The sequence below is a fragment of the Phacochoerus africanus genome, chromosome 7 (genome assembly GCF_016906955.1).
Source record: "Phacochoerus africanus isolate WHEZ1 chromosome 7, ROS_Pafr_v1, whole genome shotgun sequence".
Taxonomy (NCBI): Eukaryota; Metazoa; Chordata; class Mammalia; order Artiodactyla; family Suidae; genus Phacochoerus; species Phacochoerus africanus.
The window spans coordinates 62,994,522-63,018,506 of NC_062550.1; the positions used below are offsets into that span (position 1 = coordinate 62,994,522).

The following is a 23,985-nucleotide window of genomic DNA, read 5'->3' on the forward strand; positions in this document are numbered from 1 at the left end:
GACTTCCCCTAAATGAGGGAAAATTCTACCAGTAGTCTTTGGACTTGAACTACAGTATTGGTTCCTCCCTGGATCTGCAGCCTGTCAAGCCTCCCTGCAGATCTTGGACTGCAAGATCCAAGAACAATCTTATGAGCCAGTTCCTTAAAGCTCTCACTCTCACTCCATGTGTACATCTTTGTTGGTTCTGTGTCTCCCCATTCATCCTCCAGGGCTTGACGTGGAAGATTCCATCTTAGCAGGAGAGGACCTCTTGGGTGGGGCTGAGAGTTTGTTGGCGATTCTGACTGAAGACCTAAAGGGGGAAGGGAAGAAGGGATGCTCTGGAGGTCTGACCCACAACTGGGCATGTGACATGGGGGGAAAAAGATCCCTGGGAGAGCTAAGGGAGAAGAGTAGCCTCTTCCAATAGCATCCCAGAGGCAATGGAAGAAACCCCATAGGTCTGTCGAAGCTATCAATAATCAATGTGATCTGATTATGTTAATTTTAAATATGTTGAAATTTTATTTTCAGTTTCCATTGTATCTTTTTTTTTTTTTGTACATTTCTCTATGCAGTTATTTCATCCAAGATCACTAGAGACTGAAAGGTTGCCTACTTCACACAAAAACCATTCTCATCATATTGGTGGTGACATGATGCTGGGGTACATAGCACCTACTCTGCTTTCCACCCTTGATTCCAGTCCTTACTGAACCCAGAAATCTTCAAAGCTTTCCTTCTCTCATAGAGCCCATACAGATACACCCCAGTTTATGCAGTGAATGGGCTTCTGCAAGTACAGTGAGGCATATCTTTTGAATTGTGAAGACACAACAGAGGAGTTGGCTGTTTCAAAGAAAATTTACAAGCATCTCATTCCTTAATGCCATAAGCCATTCTGATTCAAGATCATAACCTTTCTCTAATGTATTAGCTTATGAAGTTTCTTTTTTTTGCTTAAGAAGTTTAATTAAAGCAAGATAAAACTATACTTAACAACATTCAGTTGCCTGAAAGAGTTACGGTAGAAATGCTTGATGCATTATCAGAAAGTAGCTCAATATCTCGGATAAATGCAAGTTATCCAAATCAAACTGATTGAAAACTTAATTAGGAATGAGTGTCATTATTATCCATATTTATCCTCCATTCTTTCAACAGAAAACATTCACACAGTGAAGGGAATCAGAATCTGTTTTTATATGCCTAGAGTTATAAACATTTGTATCAAAATATTTACAATTATAGTATATGAAATATCAATCTATTAAAGAAGAAGCCAAATACAGTACTAGAACAACCCACCAACATAATGCAAGTTACATGAAACATAAATGTCACAGAAACAAAGTAAAAGACAAGGGAATACATGGTTCACTCCAATCATAGTCTGACTTTTTAACATAGAATCTCTTTTGGATATATCTGATAGGTAAGTCTGTTTCAGCACTCAAAACAGCTTTCTATACTCATGTGATCATTAAATCATAATTGAAAAGTTCATCATCCCATAGTTTTTGCTTGCCAACTGCTTTATCCCCAGCCCAGACAATTTGGTGGCCCACCTTCAACATCCCCTTAACCAGAAGGAACCTAAAGAAATGTACTTAGTAATAATCCTTTTACATAAATACCAGCAATTGTGGCATAACAACTCCCCAAGAGGAAAAATATCTAAGAAATAAGATGAAGAGGGAGCTAGGAGAAGGAAAGCAGGCAAGATATCTCAGATTCTCCCTAGGGCAGCTCTCAGATTGGTAAAGGAAATGTCTTCCACCAAAAATAAAAATAAAAACCCTTCAGGCAGAATCTGAGATGGCTTAAAATAGCTGTGCCAGGCCAGAGCAATGCCTGCTTAACCAGGAATACCATACTGTATACATCTATGTCCTATATGGAAATTCTCCTGTGGTAACAGACAAGCTCAACTACCATCTGACTTGGGTACCACAAGAGTTTTTAGATTAATTTTTTTTTTAAGGAAAATATCTGCCCATCACCTATTATTTGTATTTCTCTCATGGAAATTTTCTTCCTTTCCTGGGAATGTAGACACTCTGTTCCTGTTGTGACTGACATCTGATATGCTTAATACTTGACAATTATATAGCACCTTTCACCTAAGGATCTGTTCTTTGGTTTGGGTCCACGTGTGTGTTAAGAAGCTTTCAGAATTGCCTTGCCTCGCCTGTGTTGCAGAACCAGCAGGCCTACTGAAGAGCGGCCGCTCCAGCTGATGTCAAAGCCAGAGTTGTCTCTGAACCTGGGAGCCCTGATCCCCAACGTGGAAAATTAGATAAAACTTCCTCAACGTGTATAATTTAGAGGGAGAGGAACAGATGGTGTTACAAGGATCGATATCCATCTCTCTCACATTATATACTTAAACATTGATTGCACAGAGAGAGGTTCTTCATAACATACCCCTAATATAGCCCTGCTGTAAGTCTACCCCTTGTTCCCATAATTTGTGTGGTGTGTTCCACCACTGAATTGGTCATTAGTAGCTTTACAGAAACTCCAAAGAGCTGCCTTGGCTTTAAGCAAGAGGCCCAGCAAAGTCTGTAGCAAGAGGTCTCCGGGAGGGGACAGCTGTGTGAGGTCTTGGTCCGGATTCTGACCGCACCCCAGGCCTTCCACTGGGAAAAGGTCTCTTTCTCGGTTTCGCTGACCCACCACCTTGGCCTTAATCCCTATCTCTCTTCCTCCCATCTTGTCACAAATACCACTGAATTCCGCAGAGCCAAAGATCTGTTCCAAAGAGGGATGGTTGGCTCAGTGGTCAAAGTCCTCCTGCGGGCCCTTCAGACGCTGCTGTTTTGCTTTGGGTCGGAAGGGCAGGATGGCTTCCAGGCTTGGCCTACTCCGCGCAAAAGCAATATCTGCCCTGGCGGGGAACTTGTACCGCTATGCTAACTTGGTGCAGTGGGTCTGAGGACTGAATTCCCCTTCAGAAGTGGAGCCAGTGATGTGGCAGCTGCTGGGGCCCCAGGCCGTGTGTGTAACTGAGAACAGCTGGAGGCCAAGCCTGGCGGCTGGAGAAAGGCCCTCTGGCCCATATCAAGGGAGTGTCCATCGCAGCCAATGGCTTTCCCCCAGGGCAGGGGCTGAACAGTATAGGACCCCCTCAACAATGTTTGGGTTTCAGCCCCTCCCCCCTTCCTTCCCCTCCCCCCCATCCCTCTCTTGGTTTTTCTTTTTCCGGCTTAGTGACTTCTGCTCCCCTCCCAGATTCAAGGGCTCCCTCCTCCCCACCCCCCAGATTCCCAATAACGCTGCCGCCTTATTTCTTTCTCAGGACCAGATAGAGAACGCCGATGATGAAGCTGAAGCAGAAGCAGATCCAGGCGAGGATGAAGGAATAGCCATGGTGACTCGTCCAGTATTGGTTTTTAGAACCGTTGGCATAATGATGAGTATAGATGGAGGCCCCCACCATGATGCACAGCCCTGCAGGGGGGGGGGGAACAATGATGAGCTGTTGGTTTTGTTTCTTAACATGAAAACCAAGAAAAAGATTTTATAATTTTTTTTTTTTTTTTTGGCCTTGCCCAAAGCATCCAGAAGTTCCCCGGGCCAGGGTTTGAACCTGCGCCATAGCAGTGACAACACTAGGATCCTTAACTACTAGGCCACCAGGGAGCTCCCCCAGATTTTATTCTTTTAGAAAAGGCTATTTCCCTCATAGGCAATGGGAAAGTGAAATCTGGCCCCTTGCCCCTGAAACATAGTTCTGTTCATTTGCCCTCAACCAAGCTTGATGGTTGTACGGCTAAATCAGAGGTGTTTGCCATATGATATCGTTTATATGTGAAGTCTAAAATATGGCATAAGTGATCTATCAACAAAATAGAAACAGATCATGGACATGGGGGGCAAACTTGTGTTTGCCGGGGGTGGGGGGGGAGAGGGAGACTGATGGGGAGTTTGGGGTTGGTGGGTGCAGCACTGTTGCATTTAGAACATATGGGTGATGGGGTCCTGCTGTACTGCACAGAGAACAGTGTCTGGTCTCTCGGATTAGAGAGAAAGAAAAGAAGGGGTCTGTATGAGTGGCTGGGTCACTTGCTGTACAGCAGACATGGAAGGAACACTGTAAATCAACTACGCTTTAATAAAAAAAAAAATGTTTTTAGGAGTTCCTGTTGTGGCTCAGTGGTTAACGAATCCAACTAGGAACCATGAGGTTGCAGGTTCGATATCTGGCCTTGCTCAGTGGTTAAGGATCTGGCATTGTCGTGAGCTGTGGTGTAGGTCGCAGATGTGGCTCGGATCCCGAGTTGCTATGGCTCTGGCGAAGGTTGGCAGCTACAGCTCCGATTAGACCCCTAGCCTGGGAACCTCCATATGCTGCAGGTGTGGCCCTAGAAAATACAAATTTAAAAAAAAAAAAAAAGTTTTTAAATAGATGAATGGATAAAGAAAAAAATAAATAAATCACAGGTGTTTGGGTTCTCACATTCGCACTGGTTTGTATGGCTATGAAGTAAAACACAACATCTCTGGTCCCTCACCTGGCTCAGCGCTCGAGGGTAGGATAACAGAGAGAAGCAGGAACGAGGCCTTCCAGGTATTCCCATTGTGGCGTAGTGGAAATGAATCCGACTAGGAACCATGAGGTTGCAGGTTCGATATCTGGCCTTGCTCAATGGGTTAAGGATCTGGCATTGCTGTGAGCTGTGGTGTAGGTCACAGACATGGCTCGGATCCCAAGTTGCTGTGGCTGTGGTGTAGGCCGGCAGCTACAGCTCCGATTCGACCCCTAGCCTGGGAACCTCCATATGCTGTGGGTTTGGCCCTAAAAAGCAAAAAAAAAAAAAAAAAAGAAAAAGACCAAGGCCTTCCACCTAACTGAGTGTACTGGGGAAGAGTGACAGGAGAGGGAGAATGGCAAGACTGTGTGCCTTGTGGCCACAGTTGCACCAGTTTCACGTAAGGACTCCCACATCCCCGCCCTCTTCAAGTGCCTTGCATACAAGGGCTGCTGCAGGATGAACCCAGCCAGCGAGGGTTCTTATTCCAAGCAGTGGCCAGGGGTTCTCCCAAAGAGCACAAATGACCATGGGAGCAAACTGAACAAGGCAGTTTCACGGCCCCACATGTTCGTCTGTTCAAGCCCGCTGGAAGCACCCACAGTAAGATCAACAGGACAGCTTTTCTGGCGTAAGATGATACTCACAGCACACCAGCATGGTGGCTCCCGAGAGGAAGAAGCGATTGCCTTTCTCCATGGTGAAGAGCTGGAACACAAAGACCACGAGGGAGACGACAGAGAAGATGATAGACAGGATCATGAAGGCCTGCACCGCCTTGAGGGCATCTGTGGACACAGAGGGGAGAGCAAGCATGTTAGGCTACCCAGTCCCTGAGGGGCTGGCCATTGCCGAGCGCACGAATCATCTGCGCCAAGTACAATAGCTTGGGATATACCTTCACCGCCGTATAACAGGGTATCAGTACAGCCAGCACTGGTACAGTTTTTCCAAAGACCGACAGATCCTTGTCCCGCATCTGAGACCACCCAGACCTGAAATCACAAAGCAACAAAGTTCTTTCAGCATTGACCCTCTGCTTTGAAAGACAAGGAAACAAGGGGATCAGCTTGTGGCAGGACCAACTCTTAAGCAAGACGTCATAGGTGGCCATAAATACAGCTAAGAGGCCCATCTCTTGGTGGAAGTGAGGGCTCCCTAAAACAGAAGTCACAAAGGTCCCAAGAGAAAAAGGAAAAGTCACCTCATCCTCTGGGTCTCACATTCCTCATCACTTGAAAGAAAGAAGGAAGGAAGGAGAGAGAGAGAGAGAGAGGGAGGGAGGAAGGAAAGAGAAGAAAAGAAAGGAAAGGAAAAAGTAATTCAACCACCAAGCTGTTTAAAAGTCTAAGGCTCTAAGAAAAGGAAACCCTGCATGAGGAAATTGGTTTCCAGGAGGCACAATTCATACATCCTACCAAGGTTGTTTCATGTAAGGGCCTGGCTAAGAAGGAAAACTGTCAAGGAAAAATGCCCAACTGGGACTTCCTGCTGCTGTGCAGTGGGATTGGTAGCATCTCTGCAGGCCCAGGATGCAGGTTCCATCCTCGGCCTGGCACAGTGGACACAGTGAATTAAAGGACTGCAGCTGTGGCTTAGGTTGCACCTGCGGCTCAGATCTGATCCCCGGCCCAGGAACTTCATATGCCGCAGGGTGGCCAAAAAAGAAAAAGAAAAAAAAAATGTCCAACTGGAAACATGTAAAAAAACATAAGGGCAGTGAAGAGAATAGCCAAGAGTCCAGGTGAGCAATAAACCACTGTCATCTACACAGAAGGACACACCTTGATTGTCATAACATGAAAAGGAATTCACTAGTAACAGAGTAGAGCCAGAGCTCTCCTGTGGGGGCAGCTCAAAGTAGAAAAAGGACCAAAATGTATTCCCCGAGGCTGGCTTATTCCCAGCGCCCCCTCCTTCCTGGCCCAAGAGGAACAGTTACCCTTCTGAGACGGAAAACAAACCCCCAGCCCTGTCTATACAGAGTGTCTGTTAAAATTCGAGTTACTGGAAAAGCAGGGCCAGGATGTCAAATCGCCTTCTTGCTCTTAATTCAATAAACACCTGTGTGCCAAGCCCCACATTAGAGGCTGATCATTCAGATATCCAGCTCTCTGCATCCACTAATCCAGTTTGAAGTCGTTTATCAGAACGGTTATCCTGAGAGATTTGGGGCTGGCGTACAGAACGGCTAAATTAGAGTCTGGAGGAGGCCTCATGGGTGAGAGTTCTGTCTTAATCACGGTGATGCTTAAATTAGCCTCGCTTATCATCACACCCAAGAAGGTTGGCAAAATGCTTCTGTCTGAACTTTACAATCCAAACAGATTCTAGAACCATCTTTGTCTGCCTGGTGATGGGTGGCCTTGATGTTTATGTCCAAGGAGATGTCATTTTTTTTTCTGAGAAAAGCACAATAAAAGCAAATTGGACACTGCTAACTACCACTAGATGTCAGAGTAGCCCCAGGTTCAGAAAAAAAGAGATGGTCCCTCCATCATTTTTAGGCTGTTTGTTTTGAGTTAATTCAGGGGAACCAGATTAATCTTGCAAAATTCCATTTTTACATGCTACTCTCTGCTCAGAACTTGAATCTGTCTGTCATGCCACCAAAGTGTCCCATCATCTCAGAACCATCATCGCACTCCCATCTATCCTTTTAATCAAGGTTCTCAGAAGCAAGGGAAGTTCCACTCTGCCTCGTGGTGTCCTCATCATGCCCTGAACAAAGCCTGTCCCTCCCACTTGGGCACATCTGCCTGGAATGCATCCCTTGCTCTTTTCACTCTGCACCTTTCGAAACACACACACCTGTCCTCCAAGCTCCACCGAGAAGCCTAGCCTGGCAGGATAACTCATGTGGGCATTTGTTACTTCGTGGCTTGAAGTTTGAGAGATTGCCTATTTTTTTCCACGACTAAGCTGTAAATCCACACAAGGGGCAGGGATTATGGCTTAAATATCTTTCGTAGTACTTTCTGTAAATATTCGGATAACTTCTGAATGACTGAGTGAATGAATGAACCAAAGAACACAGCTTACATTGGCAATGGTGCAAACGAACAGCATGACGACGGTGGCGATGTGGACCACAAAGATACCAGCCAGTAACACCAACATGTTGGCTTTCCGATGGCTTGTGAGCGAAGAGAGTTCTGAAAAGAGAGGAGAACATGAAAGGGAAAGGAGAGGTTACTGTCGGATTCTCTAAGACCACTCAGCTTTCCCACGCGGGTGGGCTACCTGCTAAAATCTAGAGGGGTTGCAATAAAAACCATCGCCATTTCATCATAAATCCCTGAAAACGCCTGGTAAGCCCAGTTCCCCAAATGCCTACTCGTCTATTTACATAGACCTGAACAGAAATATAATTCTGCCTCACAGGTATTGACTCATCCCTCCAATACAGCCTGTTTCAAAACAAGGAAATTTTAGGATAACTGCTATTTTATTTTGTTTGTGTTTAGAGGTCAGAAGAGGACTTTGGTTTTTTAAAGTCCTTTCCCAGCTGTAATTTCCAAGCCTCTGTGCAACAGTGTCCTATAAATTTCCATTTTCCACTAGGGAAGTGTCCACACTTCTGTGAAACTGCTCACCCAGCAATTTTAATCGAAGTGGATGCCTTCGGCAGAACAGCAGCTATTTCTCAATGCCCAGAGACTGAATCGGCTACTGATTTGATCCCAGACAAGATATAAAATGGGAGAGCCACAACCTCTATTATAATAGTGCTGTTTGATATTCCATAATTATAACAACCTAATTACAGTTTAATGATCTGATCATCTGCCGATGGAACATTTCAAACTTGTGTTATTGCCCCTGAGCCTTTGGACTGCAGCGTCATGGTACGGACTCTCCTCTTAGTGGGGGGGGTGGGGGGGGTTATATTTTCTAGATCTCAATAGGACAGTGTCAGGGGCTTTCAAAGGATGCAGCTTGAGAGACCACTGAAGGTGTCTTCAGCTTGTGTGTGACATTTACACAAATTCCAGTCCTTCAGGGCTCAGAGCCGACAGGCAAATGCATCAATCACAGGGCTGGTGGGAGGATGGGTTAAGTAATACAGTAATGCAGATAAAGAGGGCATATGGACAAACAGAAGCGTTCAGCCTAATCTCAGCAGAGTGAAAGAAGGGAACCCAAAGATCGTAAAACCTAGAAAACAAAGAGAGTGTAAAGGCTGCATGAGGGGCCATCTGTTCTGATTTAAGTCCTCTGCAGGAGAGTTTTGTCATGCCCAAGACAGTGAGCTGCAGTGCAGGCTCAGGAACTTCACAAGGAAAAGGCGCAGGTTATTCTCACCCGAGGCAGGGTGGAGGTGTGGCTGTCCCCACCCAGGGAGGAGACGCCTGTGCACATCCAGTAATTGTCCCACGTCTGTCTCCCTCCCTCCACCTAATTTAATTGAAGCTTTGAGTGAGTGTGAGCCCCTTTCCCAAGGGACTGGATATTTATTGATTCAATCATTCCAACACTTCCAGTGTTTTTTATCTCCTCTCCCTTTGCTCATCAGGCACTCAAAATCCAGAATGATCTACTCTACCCCAGGGTCCCTTGCTCACGACAGACCAGGAATGAGACGCAGACACTGGTCTTCACTGCCCACCCCAGCCCCCCAGCCCCACCCACCATGCCAACCACCCTCCTCCTACCAGACCCCTCCCCCCAAGCCACCTTCCCCTTCCGGATCACATCTCTGCACCTAGGCTCTTTTTGTAGACACGTGTCCCATTTAACTGTGAATGACAAAAATGATGACATTTACCCTGCCATTCCAGGGGAGAGCTTGGAGTTTTCATGCTCTCTATTAATAATCTCCCCACACATTCAAATTCAGTTTGGCTTTTCTCAGGTACTTGCACACCGCCTCAGTTTTCTGCTCGACTTTAAAGCACAGTCAAAGTGAAAGGAGGTTTTTGAATGAGACCGACATTGAGTTCGAATCCTATAAAGGTGTTTGAGATTTCCATCTCAGTTTCCTCATATATAAAGTGGGCATTGCAACACTAACTGTACAGGGCAATGTCACTTTGGATCCCAGAGGTAGAGCTCCTAGCACAGTGCCTGGCATGTGGCAGATACTAGTGGGCTTGCTTTGGTCGTGGATATCAGGATTACAATTATTGTTATACGAATTTGACAAGCCGTAGCCAACCCAACCCCATCAGTCCCCATGTTAAGTCAGGCTGCCCCATGTTAAGTGCCGGTCATCAGAGAGCTGCTATCCAGTTCACAGGGCAGTGCATGTAAAATCATGTGGGTCTTCGTAGAAATCGCCATTACATCTAATCCTTGGCCCTTGAGTGGGGGAACCACTCTTCTCAGCCCTGCCCTGACCATCCTCTCAACACCCCCAAGTTTGCACCCCATCCCTCGATGCTAACCTAACCCCTCATGGCGAAAGGAAAAGGCATGAATTCCTTCCCCAAATGCAGGGAATTAAAATATTACCTAACGAGTCTTATGTTTAATGTTCCTTGGGCTCTATAAATGACTTTTTTATTACTTTGCTTCTCATTTACAAGCATCTTCCTCCTAATAGGGTTTGAGGGGTCAAGGACAGAATATGATACACCAAGCGAGGCTTCTTAAATAAGGTCCAGGGAAAATGCAATGAGTTTCCTCCCCTCCATGCTGTGGGGCATCCAGCAGGGTTTTCTGTCACCTTGGATGACTCTGTAACCTCCAAAGGTGAGTCTGATCCCTTTGGGCCCTGCTCACACTCTCTCTGTCCTGATGTCTTGAACATTATTGCCTTCCAAAGACCCTGCACCTGCACCTCGGCCTGCCCACCCCCCACCCCCACCCCAGGGCGTGCCAGTTCCTTGCCACTGGTTCTCATTTTTGAATCTAAACCACAACCCCACTGGATCGCTATGCCCCTCCAGGGCCCACGAGAAGGGGGTGAGGAAATCAAGCTAGGAAGACTCTTTTTTCAGGGAATTCAGATTTCCATAATCATGTTTCATCTTTTCACCAAAGAAAGGAGCAAAATGCCTTGGATTAGCAAGTGTTCTAGGTGTACAGAACACACAATCCTCTCTGCTTTTGGCAGCTGTATCCAGCCAGAAGGAAGAGCTGTTCAGCGGGAGCTAAGACATCCCACAAAGAGTAATTTCTCCATCTTTTCATCATCACCCCACATTTGTCAGGTTTTATTAGTGCCATCCATTGTCGGCTTTGAGGGGCTTCCTTTTATTTCAGTGGCCCTCCCCGACACATTTGGAAATGGGATGAGCTATCTTCTTTTCTTGTTTGTTTTTCTGGCTGGATCACAAAGAGCTTCATAATAGATATTCTGTTCTTGAACTTTCTTGGGCACTTCCTACTGGTCCATATTCTCGGCAAGGAGCAGCCTTCGGCCACATTATGCAAGCCCCTCTCTCTCCCTCTTCTCTTTCTCTCATCCTGCTTCAGATCCTGTTATGTTTTTGTGCAAAAAATTTAACCAAGGCACTATCTCCTTTTTCTATTTCTTTTCTTTTTCTTTCTTTTTTTTTTTAATGGCTGCGCCTATAACATATGGAAGTTCCCATGTCAGAGATTGAAGCCAAGCCCCAGGTGCAGCAACACTGGATGCTTTAACCCACTGTGCTAGGCCAGGATCAAACACACACCTCCACAGTGACTGGGGCCGCTGCAGTCAGATTCTTAACCCATTGTGCCACAGTGGGAACTCCTAAGCTATCTTCTTAAGTGTCTGGCCTGGATCATACCTAAATACCCAATCCCTATTCTAGAGCCCTCTCCCTCCCCCCCACCGCCCCTAGCAGAGAAACCCTCATCCTGGGGGAGGTGGGGAGAGGGGAGGTAATCCTTGAGATCTTTAAGGACCACCAGGAGTGGTACGTAACAGCTTAGTGGGGACATATCAAGCAGTAGAGTAGTTTGGGTCTAAATAAAAGATATGCTCTTCAAATTTATTTACATGCAGGGTGGCTTTGTAGGAGCCTTACTCCTTCCCCTGATGTGTAGCATGCTTCATATATTTAAAAAAAAAAAAAAAAAAAAAAACGAAAACAGACCATTTCTGAGCACTTACATCTTTAGAAGTATTGGCTACTATACGGAATTCCCATCGTGGCACAGCAGAAACAAACCCAACTAGGAACCATGAGGTTTCAGATTCAATCCTTGGCCTCGATCAGTGGGTTAAGGATCCGGTGTTGCTGTGACCTGTGGTGTAGGTCGCAGACATGGCTCGGATGCCACATTGATGTGGCTGTGGTGTAAGCCAGCAGCTGTAGCTCTGATTAGACCCCTAGCCCGGGAACCTCCATATACAGCAGGTGCAGCCCTAAAAAGACAAAAACAAACAAATGAAACAAACAAAAAAAAAGAAGTATTGGCTACTATACTTTCTTTCCACAATACTTGACTTCTCTCTCCCACCTCTCCCAAATGCTGTGGGTGGCACTCCCCAGTGAAAAGCATACCCCTAGCTGTGGCTGGGCAGCTCAAGCCAGAAAGCAGAGGCTAACAGTATGGCAGTTCTGAAGAGCTGGGTGCTACACAACACCTACCCTTCAGAGGCATCTGTGCTCAGGGCAGTCCCAAAGTTTGTCGGGGGGCTGTTGGGACTTCCATCACATTATTCGTGGTGTTTGGCATAGGACCCAGGCCACCAAAACTAGTGAATTCACAGCATTCCCAAAGGATAAGATGCACACCGACTGCTCTGCGTGGGGTGCCAGGAACACCGTCCTCCACCCGCCACTGGAAGCAGAGCAGAATCCCCTCCTTTCTCCTCACCCACCCAACAGGCTTGGGACAGGGTGGTCAGGGATCCATGGGGCTGGGTGGGAAGCTGAGGAAAATAGAGGCAGCAAGAATGGGGACTCCAGAGAGAAGTGATTGTTAAGAGGAAGGGAGGTTAGTGACAGAGCCACAGACAGGCTCTCCGTTATCCCTTTCCTGTTCTCCCTTCTGGCCAAACGGACAGGCCCACCAGTTCCCTTTCCACCACCGCCATCTCTGTTTCTGGACACACTTCCCCTTTTCCTCCTGCGTCGCCCAGACCAGCACAGGGTAACGGTCCCCTTACCCTCCTGTCCCTGATGCAATTCACAACGCCTACCACTCTTGATCTGGATGAAGATCTTTGCTGACAGGAGATGTATTACAGTTGGTAAAATGACCCTGAAGACTATGGTTGCTGGTCACTGTCACTGTAAATACTGACTAATGTAGGGAACGGAGATAACTTCCCTCTTTAGTTGGCTCCATCCACCTACATCTTTATTGGTGTCTTGCCTCTTGCAAAAATTAAAAGAATCCAAGGAACATAGCCCTGAGACAGCCTTCTATTGTCTCTCTGCCTTTTTCAGGTAGCCTAGTACTTCTATAGGAGGCCCTGACCAGGAGAGATTCATCAGGCATCTCTGGACACCTTTTCTTTTCTGAGGGGTAAGTACTGCAGAGACATTGAGAATCATTGACTTCTAGCGGGACAGCTGAGATGTTAGAAATCTGGCTCCATGATTGCTAAGCTAGGGGTCAGATAACTCCTTCCTGCTCTGGAGTCGTGTGTTTACTGAAAAGCCACCAGAGTCTGGGGGAAGCAGTGCTCTGGGGGGGGTCTAAGGAACCATAACTGGGATTAATACAACGGAACAGACCACCAAAAACTTCTTGAGCAAAGGAAGTGGCGGAAATCCTGAGCTTGAGTCACCGAAGAACTAGCTGGAGCCTGCGGGTGTCACCTAATCAGAAACGGGGAGCTGGGAGCTGTATGAGCAATGGGGGAGTCCCGTGGAACTCAAAGGTCCATGACTCACTTGGAGTGGGTGAGATCCTCCCAGACAAAGGCAAAGTGGAGGCATCCCCGACCAGAGGATGCAAGATAGCTTTCTGAGAAGCCTGTGGATCTGGCTGGCCAACGAAGAGACAGTTTAGTCATTTCCCTGGCAGCCAAAGACAGCCCAAGCTTTTCTGGGGAGACAGGAGCAATATTGACCAGCTGCCAACCTCCCCATCACTCTTTTCTCTTATCCCAGTTTTATGGCCAAAAGCATCACAGTCAGGTCTTGCAACCTTCCTCCAGTATTTATCTCCCAAGCATCCTCACGTTTCACTCCCATTGTCACTGACCAGCTCAGGACCATCAGCCTCTCCCGTGACCCTCTCTCTGAACTCCCCCTTCTTAAGTATATTCTCTGTGCCACTGGGTTATCTGACCTTGTCACTCCTCTGCTCAAAATCCTCCAAACACCCCACCATCCACACCACCAATCAGGAAAGTAGATCCAGACACCTCACACTGGCATCTGGAATCCCTGGGATTAGGGTTTTTTTAGGTTTTTTTGGTTTTTTAAAAGGTCTATTTTTGTATCCTTCCTCCAGTAACTACCTATCAAATTCTTTTCAAAGAAGTTCAAATCTTGCCTCTTCTAGGAAGCCTTCCCAGATACCTAGGTCAGAAGTAGTCATTTTCCCTGTTATTAAAACCACTAGCGGGAGTTCCCGTTGTGGCTCAGTTGTTAACGAATCCGACTAGGAACCATAAGGTTGCGGGTTCGATCCCTGGCCTCGCTCAATGGGTTAAGGATCTAGCATTGCCATGAGCTGTGGTGTAGGTCGCAGACATGGCTCAGATCCTGTGTTGCTGTGGCTGTGGCGTAGGCCAGTGGCTACAGTTCCGATTAGATCCCTAGCTTGGGAACCTCCATATGCCGAGGGAGCGGCCCTAGAAAAGGCAAAAAGACAAAAAATTTTTAAAAAAAATTAAAATTAAAACCACTAGTGGCAGCCTGCCTGATTAACAGAGTTATTTACAGAAATGTTTGGCTCCCCCCACGGCTGAGATTCTAAGTTCCTGAAGGGAGAGTCTTGTCTATGACAGTTATGAAGTATCTATTCAGCAAGCAAATAAGTAAATCAAGGAAGGCAATATTTTCTTCTCCATGGAAAAATAATCGACGTCAAAGTGACCTAAGTCTTCATAATAAACCACAGAATTCTGAAGAGAAAATGTTTCTCCTTCTTTGTATACGTGAACTTTAGTCCTGTATTATTTTTAGAAATTATTTATACACTACTATAATTATGTATCGAACATCATATGCAAACACTGTGACTATTTCCTGAGTAGCTTTGACATTTGGACATTGCAAGGGTATACATGTGTTTGTTCCTTTTTATTCAAGAAACAAGTGAATGCAAAGAAAAATCTTAAAGATCTAAATGTTTTGTCCACAGACTTCCCTTTCCTCTCTATCTCTAAATTACAGACTCTCTGGACTGAATGAGGAGCTTTAAAATTCCTTCCCCAGGAGTTCCTGTCATGGCGCAGTGGTTAACGAATCCGACTAGGAACCATGAGGTGGCGGGTTCGGTCCCTGCCCTTGCTCAGTGGGTTAACGATCCGGCGTGGCCGTGAGCTGTGGTGTAGGTTCAGACGCGGCTCGGATCCCGCGTTGCTGTGGCTCTGGCGTAGGCCGGTGGCTACAGCTCCGATTCAACCCCTAGCCTGGGAACCTCCATATGCCGCGGGAGCGGCCCAAGAAATAGCAACAACAACAACAACAACAAAGACAAAAAGACCAAAAAAAAAAAAATTCCTCCCCCATACATGAAATACATCTACAAATCTATGGCAAGTCTTTCAGTCATGCTTACACTCCTCTAGTCACAGGGAGCTCACGACCTACCAAGACCCACTCCTCTTCCAGTCCTGACAGTGCATCAGTCTGCTTTTGCAATGACGACCTCCCTCGTATTTCTGCTCTAACCCTTCCTCTTCACCATTTTTCTGAAGTGGTCACTTTTCCAGGGGAGCTTCCAGGTAAGTTATCAGAGAATTAGCCAAAGGACATCACCCAAGATCCCCAAATCTCAAGCCTGTCATGGCACAGCACTGGGATAACTCAACTGCTGGACACTCTGTCTTTTCATCGATGGATGCCTTCCTAGGGGTGAAATCCCCATCTCTTTCGGGATACCTGCAAACTTGGAAGAAAACTTTCTCCTGCCAGCTGACCAAGACCCCGTGCTTTCTCCAAGGCACCAGAAAAGATGAAAAGCAAAGCGGCCCTTGGTCCTACCATCTCCATGGGCCAGCCCAAGCTGCCCTCCTCCTCCATGTCACACCCAAAACCACAGCTACACTTCTCCTGGGGAGGTCGTGCAAGGGGGCGGCCCTAACACCTCTCTGTCCTCTACACGTCAGCATCATTTTTGTTCTGTTGGTTTGCTTGATGTATTTGTTTCTCACTGAGGATTGTGGGGGTTGGCCACGTGGATGTCCAGGGAACACAAAAGCAGAAAAGGAAATGCAGTCTTTGGGGAGAGGCCACAGAGGATGTATCCGGAGAAGGAAAAGGCTGGGATTAAAGGCAGGTTGAGTGAAGGAGACCTTGGATGAGCCTGTCTGACTCCAATGTTATTGTTGTCTTATGTCAAGTGTACTTTTCCATTCTAAATATTGTTTTTACGTAGGGGTGGGAGAGGGGGGCATTCATTTCTCCGTGGGAAACGTGGAGGAAAAGAATCCTAAAGGGCCATTTCCTCCTGCTTCTGGATGTCTGAGGTTTGGTGTGGAAGGAAAGAACTTCAGGCTGTACTTCACAATAGGCACATCATGCCAGGGCCCGATGTTTTTAAATGCAGGAGAGGGTTTATGACCTGGAGAAACATCAGCAATCAAGCGGCAAAAAGTAACAGGAATCTACACGCTCCAAAGAAAACAACTCTTTTTTCATGGTTGGGGGTAAAGAGACGGCACCTCCCACATGTGGGCTCTCATGAATGGGGGTTATTATAGAAAGGGTGGTGTTTATCCAGCACTGGTACAAACTAGCATGAGTCTCACCCAGTTAGAGATGAAGCACCCGGGGGTGAGGGGAAGGGGACAAGCACGTTATTTAAGGGGAAAAAAAAAAGAGAGAAGGAAAGAAAAGAAGCACGTATTTGAAAACCAGATTCTCATAAAAATTCTGCCTCTGACTGCTGACTTTGGGAAATGGACCTCTCTAGCCAGTAGCTCCTAGAGAGACAGGATATAGAGGAATAAAGAACACGAATTCCAGGTTCACCACTTTTTCCTGACTCTACCACTTTTTAAAAAATTTTTCTGTTTGTTTGTTTGTTTGGGGCAGGGGTGTGCCAGTGGCATGCATTCGTCCCCAGGCCAGGGATCCACAGCAGTGCCCCAACAGCGACCCGAGCCACAGCAGTGACAATGCCAGACCCTTAAGTATTAGGCCACCAGGGAACTCTTACTGTTGGTTCATCTTTGTGCTCCTTTATGGAAAATGGGAAGCTGGGCCCATTGGAAATGGACTTGGAAGCTCCTCCAGCAGAAGCTGAGGGCCAACGACGCTGCTAAAAGCAGACAAGCAGCTCTGAATCTTGTTTTTGCAGATGTTCCCAAGGAGAAGAACCGCTCCCTTTGGTTTCCCCTTGTCCTCTTTTGTGTCTGGGGAGGGGGTGGTTCTGGGCAACATCTGCAGAAGCTCAGGCCAGATCTGGGCGGGAGGCCGGGCCCAGCCCCCCCCCCGCCCCCCCCCCCCCCCGCCCCCAGACCACAGCTGGTCAGGCCATTGGGCGATGTCCCCTGGGCGAGGATAAGGACGGAAGCTTCGTTGTCTTCTGCTTCTGACAAGAGGAGCGTTCTGGCGGCCAGAATGTCTCCGAGGGAGAGGTTGCCAAGATAATGACTAGAGTTTGGGAAGAAAACCAAGGTGTGGCCTGGCCCCGGCGGCGCTTGGGCGGGCCCAGTAGGTGGCGCGGCAACATGCTTCAACCAGCAGGGCTGCATCTCGGAGGTGGCAGGAAGGAGGGAGGGAGGGATTCAGGGCAGCCAGAGGCGCCCAGAGCTGAGCTGAGTGCCTGGGGTGGGCTTGGCAGGGGTGGGACGGCCCTTGGCTTTGCTTCCCAAGGCAACTGGTTGGTGAGAGGCTTAGCCGCTTTGAGGTTATTCGGACCAGTTCCTCAAAGAAGGGAAAGCTGGTCCCCAGAGTGAAGGCAGAATCAGAGCAAAGCCCACCCCTGGCATCTTCCAGGCCAGGCCTCTTCGCCTGCCGCTCAAGCTTCTCTCTCCTACTTTGGGCAGAGGTTAGAACTTCACCAGATCTACCTCTCGCCCTGTTCTTCTCACCACCACTCAGTGTTAAGTGAGCACCGCCCCTCAAAACAGTGCCACTGTTAAAAACAGAGGATCTGGAGTTCCCGTCATGGCGCAGCAGAAACGAATCCGACCAGGAACCACGAGGTTGCGTGGGTTTGATCCCTGGCCTTGCTCAGTGGGTTAAGGATCCGGTGTTGCCATGAGATGTGGTGTAAGTTGCAGACATGGCTCTGGCGTAGGCCAGGGGTTACAGCTCCAATTTGACCCCCCAGCCTGGGAACCTCCATATGCTGCAGGTGCGGCCCTAAAAGACAAACAAACAAACAAACAGAGGGTCTTTGAAGAGCTGCCACCTCTTCCTGGGGAGCTGCTGAGAAGATAGAGCCAGTCCAGCCAGAGCAAGACCCTCCAGCCCCAGCTCACCCCCCAGCACTGCCAGCTCCCAGGCAGGCTTCAAACACTCCATCCTGGCCCCTTCCACAGCCCAAGACCCCTCTTCACTGAACCCTTTCTCTGAAATAAGCAGGGACACACCCAGCTGCACACCTGGCTGCCCTGACACTTGAGGAGAGCCCACTTCTCTCCACCTCCCCACCTCCAGCCCCCTTGGGCAGGGTCTTGATTGTGTGAAAGAAGACGTCCAAGTTTTGAGCCTCCTTCTGCTCTTGGCCCTGATCTGACGCTTCTGAAAAGGGAGGAAACGTCTGTGGGGATCACGCCCTGTTGGCACAAATGCTGAATGGAAACTCAAATGCTGCTGAGCAACAAAAGATGCTTCACGGGGATGGGGGGGCGGTAGGGGGGAAGGGACAGAATATTTGGCCCTAAGAACCATCCTGAGACCGGGAGGATGGGTGGTCCCCAAACGGAGGAGAGGAAGTTGAGCGTATAGCACCCTCACTCACGGCTGGCCTTGTCCTCTGTCCCTTTCCTTGACTTCCTCTTTGAACTTTCTCCCTCATCTCCCTTTCCTCCCAACCCACAGATCTAGGGAAATCCAAGCCGGTCCCCTCGATCCCCCCAGCCCCCGCCTCTGGCCTTCCTCCTTGGCCCTCCCCTTTCCTCCTCCCCATGTGCTTCCTAAACACACCTTTGGGGCCACACCCTCCTCGACGAGAGGGTGGGGCTCCTTTCCCAGGACCAGCCCCAGGTCTCCTGGAGCCTGGTCTGGCTCCTGGCGAATCCCTTGCTGTTGTCAGGGTCTTAACTAGGCTTCCAGAGCCTGGCCCGCCCCACCAGAGCTTGGGTTTCCTAAATCAAACCTCTTCCTTTTCTTCAGAGAGCTGGGTGGACACTCACCGCGACGGAACAGTAAAGCCCAGAGTCACCGCGCCTAAGGAATCCGGGCTGATGAAGCAGAGGAGACCGCCTGGGTGCCCCGGTCTCCCTGAAATGCCCCTTCTCCGGTGGCGTGTTGCTTCCTGTGGCTTCCCTACCAAGGTTTACGGATTAAACTCGAGGTTGGCATGAGCCAAGGGATTTCTCAGAACGGGAACGGCAGGATCTTCGAACAACAGGGTCTCAGAGCCACAGGAGGCCGTGGAGCCCACCAAGCTCAGTTCCCTCCACCTTTCGTGGAGAAGACGATCGTCCTGTCCACGTTACATGGCAGAGTGGGGACAAGACAGAGTGGGGACAAGGCCACGCCCTCCCCGCCCCGCCCTGCTTCCTATTCAGCCTTCTGGCATCTGCACCAAGATTCTTGCCCCCAGTTTCAGCCTCCCCTTAGCGGGTTCTCCATTTGGATAACCCCCCCTTGAAGGAAATGAAACAGGCTTGGGAATTATAAAAAAAAAAAAAAAAAACCACCACATCCACAATAAGGCCCCCTGGCACCAAGAGTGGGGGAGTCCATTTCAGCTCCAGGGAAATAACATTTCCGCAACAGAGAAGAAAAGATTGAGCCCAATGTTTTGTTTCAAAGAGAGAGAAACAGCATAGGCCTACCTACAAGGGCTTCTCTTTTTAATCTTTGTGCTTCAGAATCAATAAATAGAAAGAAATGAATGGAAACTGAAGGGTTACACAGAGTGGTCTTGAGATGGGTGTGTTGAGGCGTGAGGTTTGGGAATTCAAGCAGACCCCCACTTAGAGACATAGTTGGGCGGCCTTGATCACTAACCCGAACTCCAGGGTCCTCTGGGCAGAAATGGGAAAAGCATTGGAAAAAGGATGTTTATGGTCTGAAAATCCCTGTTCTACATTGGTGAAGGATTACGAGCTCTTTTCCAGGGAATGACATCCAGATTGCCCGCTGGCAAGTAGACCCAGCCTACGCAGGACGGGCAACCTGTTCCTGTACTTACTCGGACAGGAGGTAACAGCGTAAAGGCGTGGGCTCCGTGAACTATGGACCATATTAAGGGACCAGCCCCACGAAGCCAAGTTGGAAGCCTGTGTTTCTGGTATTGGAGTAATTTAACCATGACCTCGTGGTAGTAACTGGGTGTGTCTCTCTGAGTATGTATATCTGAGAGTCCCAAATGTCTCAGAGCTTTCAGGCCAGACAGCTATGTATACACATGTAGCCAGTTCAAGGAGTCATATGCATATCTGGTTAGAAAATGAAAATCTTCAGAATTGAATCTTTTGCGTATGGATGACTATGTGCATAGTTTCAAAGCTTCACAAATGCTCTCTGCGTGGGGAAAAAAAAAAGGAAAGAAAGAAAAAAAATGCTCCCTGCTCTTTCTGAATCTTAGGTAATAATAACAACAATAATAATAGTACAGAGCCATCAAATTTTACCCATGAAAACTAAATAAAGGTCAAGAGTTTAGAAGATAAGGAGTTTTGGAGGGATCAACAACAAACATGGAATCAGTATTTTCAGGCTTGCAGAACTAGGAACAAAATTCAGAGGTTATAGAGAAGCCAACTTTGCCAGGTTTAAGAAACTCTGGTAAGAGAGCTGCCCAGCGAAGGGGGCTGAGCATGGAGGAACGCTCTGAGGGATCAGGCCCTTCCTCTGGAAATTTTATTTTATTTTATTTTATTTTTTAGGGCTGCACCTGCGGCATATGGAGGTTCCCAGGTCAGGGGTCCAAGTGGAGCTACAGCTGCCAGCCTACACCACAGCCACAGCAACCCCAGATCCCAGCCGCATCTGCGACCTACACCACAGCTCATGGCAACACAGGATCCCCAGCCTACTGAGCGAGGCCAGGGATTGAACATGCAACCTCATGGTTCCTAGTCGGATTCGCTTCCACTGCTCCACCACGGGAACTCCCCTCTGGAAATTTTAAGGAAATGTAAAGTGCCCATCTGTCCGAGGTGGTGTGAAAAGGCAATTTCCGCATGTGGTCGGAGAAGGAATGCATTGACTTCCAAGATCCCTCCCAAAGTCTGTGCACAAAATCAAGGATGAAATGTGACTAAATTTGCTTTGTGCCCTTTCCTGAGGGCATTTTTCAGGTAGGTTCCCTTTGGGGCTCTGAGGCGGCTCCAGAAAAGTTGTTTGGCTTCACCTCTAAGCCTTCTTGGTCCCTGACTGCTTTCTCTCCACTGGTCCCAGTGGGTCTTATAGGACAAAATGCCCAGAGCCACCCAGACCAAGCCAAGACGGTCTGCTTCCCCAGGGTGGGCTCTATGCAGGGCATTCCCTAGGATCCCCAGCCTCTGGATGTCCTGGGAAGGGGACTGGCCAGCTCTGGCCTAGGAGGGAGGCAGGAAGAGTGGAGAAAGGCACAGTCTCATCCACGGTCTGTGGAAGGGACATCTCTTCTCTCCTCAGAGGCTGCCTCGCATACCCCAGAGGCGGAGGCGGGGGGGTGGCCAGCATCTGTTCTGGGATGTGATCTGCCCTTGGGTTGGTCCTTGATGGCCTTTGGCCAATTCCCAGGACAGTGTTGTCCCCTCAAACAATGCAAAATCTGGGGGGTCCTGGGACCAGGATGCCAGACCGGACATCCTACAGCCCTCCAAACAGCTCTCCACCCACACCCCCTCCCATCCCCACCTCCGCCCCAGTCTTCAGAGTCTGGGGTGGAATTCAACCCACCCGGAGGATGGGAGGCAGCAGGAGGAGGAAAAAAACAACCCTCCCCTTTCAGCATTGTCAAAGATTTACAGCTGAAATCCAGAAACACTCCGCCACCAAGGAACTCTCTCCCTACTTCTTGGAGAAAGAGGGGAAAGTAGGAATCAGAAGAGCATCATTTAAATTGCTCTCAAACCCCAGGAAATAACATGCAGTTCACTTTCTCATTTACAAGACTGCAACGTAACGTGAGGTGTTGCACTAAGGGTGAAAGGGTTTACAACCCCAGAATTGTTGGTGTTTCCTATTTGCTGACTGGTTACATCTTCTACTTATGGGTTTTAACCTGCACAGGCTAAAAGATTTGTTCTAGCTTCGTAGAATCAACATAATGATGGCTTCCCTAATCCACAGCCATGTAGTCTGGAAATAATGAACATTTCAAGCAAAGGCAGGAGTTCCCTGAATCTTGAAAAGTTGCCCTGGCACTTACTTAATCATCCCCTTGAGGGCAATTTTCCTAGGAGCCTTGCCTGTACCAGCTACCCAGACTGATTACATTTGAATCTTCTCCTCCAACGAGCTGCATTTGTACAGAAAAAGCCTCATTTCATCAGACAAGCTGAATCCTGTCATTCTCCTCGACCTGTTTATGTAGGGGAAAACATATACCAGTATCGATGTTGAAATGGGCCACACCTCAACCAAAATGCTAACCTTAAAAAAAAAAAAAGTAAACAGAAATCATTTTTCTTCCTCTCTCCAGATTCTCTCATGATGAGCATGTTTGCAGTCGTACAACCATGTTTTGGAAAGAGTGAGAAGACACACGTTCCAAAACACTCGCCACCTTCCATGCAGAAAAATCCACCTACAAAAATTATTTTACCATGTCCACTATGCTGTCTTTACACTCAGCCCTAAAACAGACGGAGCTGTGTGTCTAGGGTGAAGGCACAGAGCGATTCAACATTTTTTTTTTTTTTACAAGAACAGATGAAGTTCCCCTGCCCCACCCTCCCCCTCCAAACTCCGTTTCCTCCAGCCTCTGCTCACCCGGCACATCTGGCGAGGGGGGAGAGTGTTCTGGAATCTACATCAGGCTCCCGATGCCAGCGAAAGAAGCCCTCCCGCATTTTGTTTGAAAACTCCACTTGGTTTGCTCTCTCCCTCTCTCTCTCCCTCTAACGGTTTTCTTTTAACCAACCAACGCCCCCCCACCACCACCACCACCATCCTGTGGAAAGAAAAAGCTTTTACATTTAAACAAAAGCGAATGAGCCAGCCAAAGGACAGTCGTAAAAGCAGCCACAAAAATAAACTGAAGAGCAGACATCTATCCACCATCGCCCCCACCCGCCCCAACCAAAGACCAGCAAACAAGCAACCAACAGAGAAACAATTTGGGTCCTGAAGCACTTTCAATCAAAACAGAGGAACAGACATCTGGCAAGGGCCTTGTGTCATTTCAAAGGTACGCCTCATTTCCTCCACCAAGAATAGCCTATTCTGGTGGGTTTCAAAGTCCCTGCTCTGCTCACACGTTCAGACTAAGAATGAGAACCCAGTTCCTGCAAGACAGAATTCTGGCCCAGCTCTGCTAAGCCTGACCCCCGTCAAACCAGATTTTACTGAGCCCTAAGGAAAAAGTTGTCTCAGTGCCTGCTTTTAGCCAAAAGCTGGAAGGACTTGATTCGAGGAGTCATAAAAAAATAGTAAAGGAAAAAAGAAAAAGCGAAACTTTGGAAGGTCAGAAGGAAGGCAGGAACGTGTGCTGGGCTGTGGGGAGCTGTCCTACCTGAAGGTCCCGCGACCAAGGTGCCCTGAGTGGCAGGAGCTGGTGACCGGCAACCACTCTTCGGGAGGTTTGTGACCACAGTGAGGGGAGGGCCGGCCTCCCGGGGTTATAAGTTTCCTGCGCTGGTGTGCTGGGGTGTGTGATGGGCGGTTTCTTTTCACTGTGTTTTAAAGGAGTTTCTATGAATCAGTCTGGCTTTAAAAAAAAAAAAAAAAAATGTGTTGGTAAGCTACGCCCTGCTAAGCTGGCAGTCAGTCAAGGGAGGCTGGGAGGGAGCCATCAATTCAGAGAAGCCTGTTTCGGCTCCCGGTGACTCAGACACGCAGACCGCAGTGGAAAAAGGAGTGACATTCCTTCAAATGAGTAACAGGAGTCACACAAATAGATCTGTTTCCCGAAGCCCATTCCTCCTCACCGAGGAAGAGGAGGAGGAGGAGGAAGGGGAGAGTTGGTTACTATGGATACAAGAAAACACAAGTTATCTGGCCACACTGTCATCTGGAGGGAGGGCTGGGGAGGGGGACATCCTAGCTAATCATCCCACGAGAGTCCCCAGTCTTCCTTCCCCACCGCTCGCATCAGCGGCTGCTCAGAGTCAGGAGGGATCGGATTTCCCTCT

At 48.1% G+C, this 23,985-nt stretch overlaps 1 protein-coding gene across 1 annotated transcript; it reads right to left on the reverse strand.

The window, feature by feature from the left end:
• Positions 1 to 1,161: 1,161 nt before the first annotated feature.
• Positions 1,162 to 23,517, reverse strand: EMP1 (epithelial membrane protein 1). Its single transcript, XM_047787503.1, has 5 exons — positions 23,367 to 23,517; positions 7,560 to 7,672; positions 5,416 to 5,512; positions 5,165 to 5,305; positions 1,162 to 3,435 (listed from the first exon to the last, which is right to left on the reverse strand). Exons 2-5 carry the CDS (start codon positions 7,635 to 7,637, stop codon positions 3,269 to 3,271), a joined length of 483 nt encoding a protein of 160 aa, XP_047643459.1. The 5' UTR covers positions 7,638 to 7,672; positions 23,367 to 23,517; the 3' UTR covers positions 1,162 to 3,268.
• Positions 23,518 to 23,985: the final 468 nt, after the last annotated feature.

Excerpts from the sequence above, each read along its gene's own strand:
- EMP1 (XM_047787503.1), bottom strand. The coding sequence starts at position 7,637 with ATGTTGGTGTTACTGGCTGGTATCTTTGTGGTCCACATCGCCACCGTC. Across the intron at positions 5,513-7,559 it reads TCGTTTGCACCATTGCCAAT|GTCTGGGTGGTCTCAGATGC; the intron begins GTAAGCTGTGTT and ends TTGTGATTTCAG. Across the intron at positions 3,436-5,164 it reads AGCCACCATGCTGGTGTGCT|GGCTGTGCATCATGGTGGGG; the intron begins GTGAGTATCATC and ends CCCCCCCTGCAG.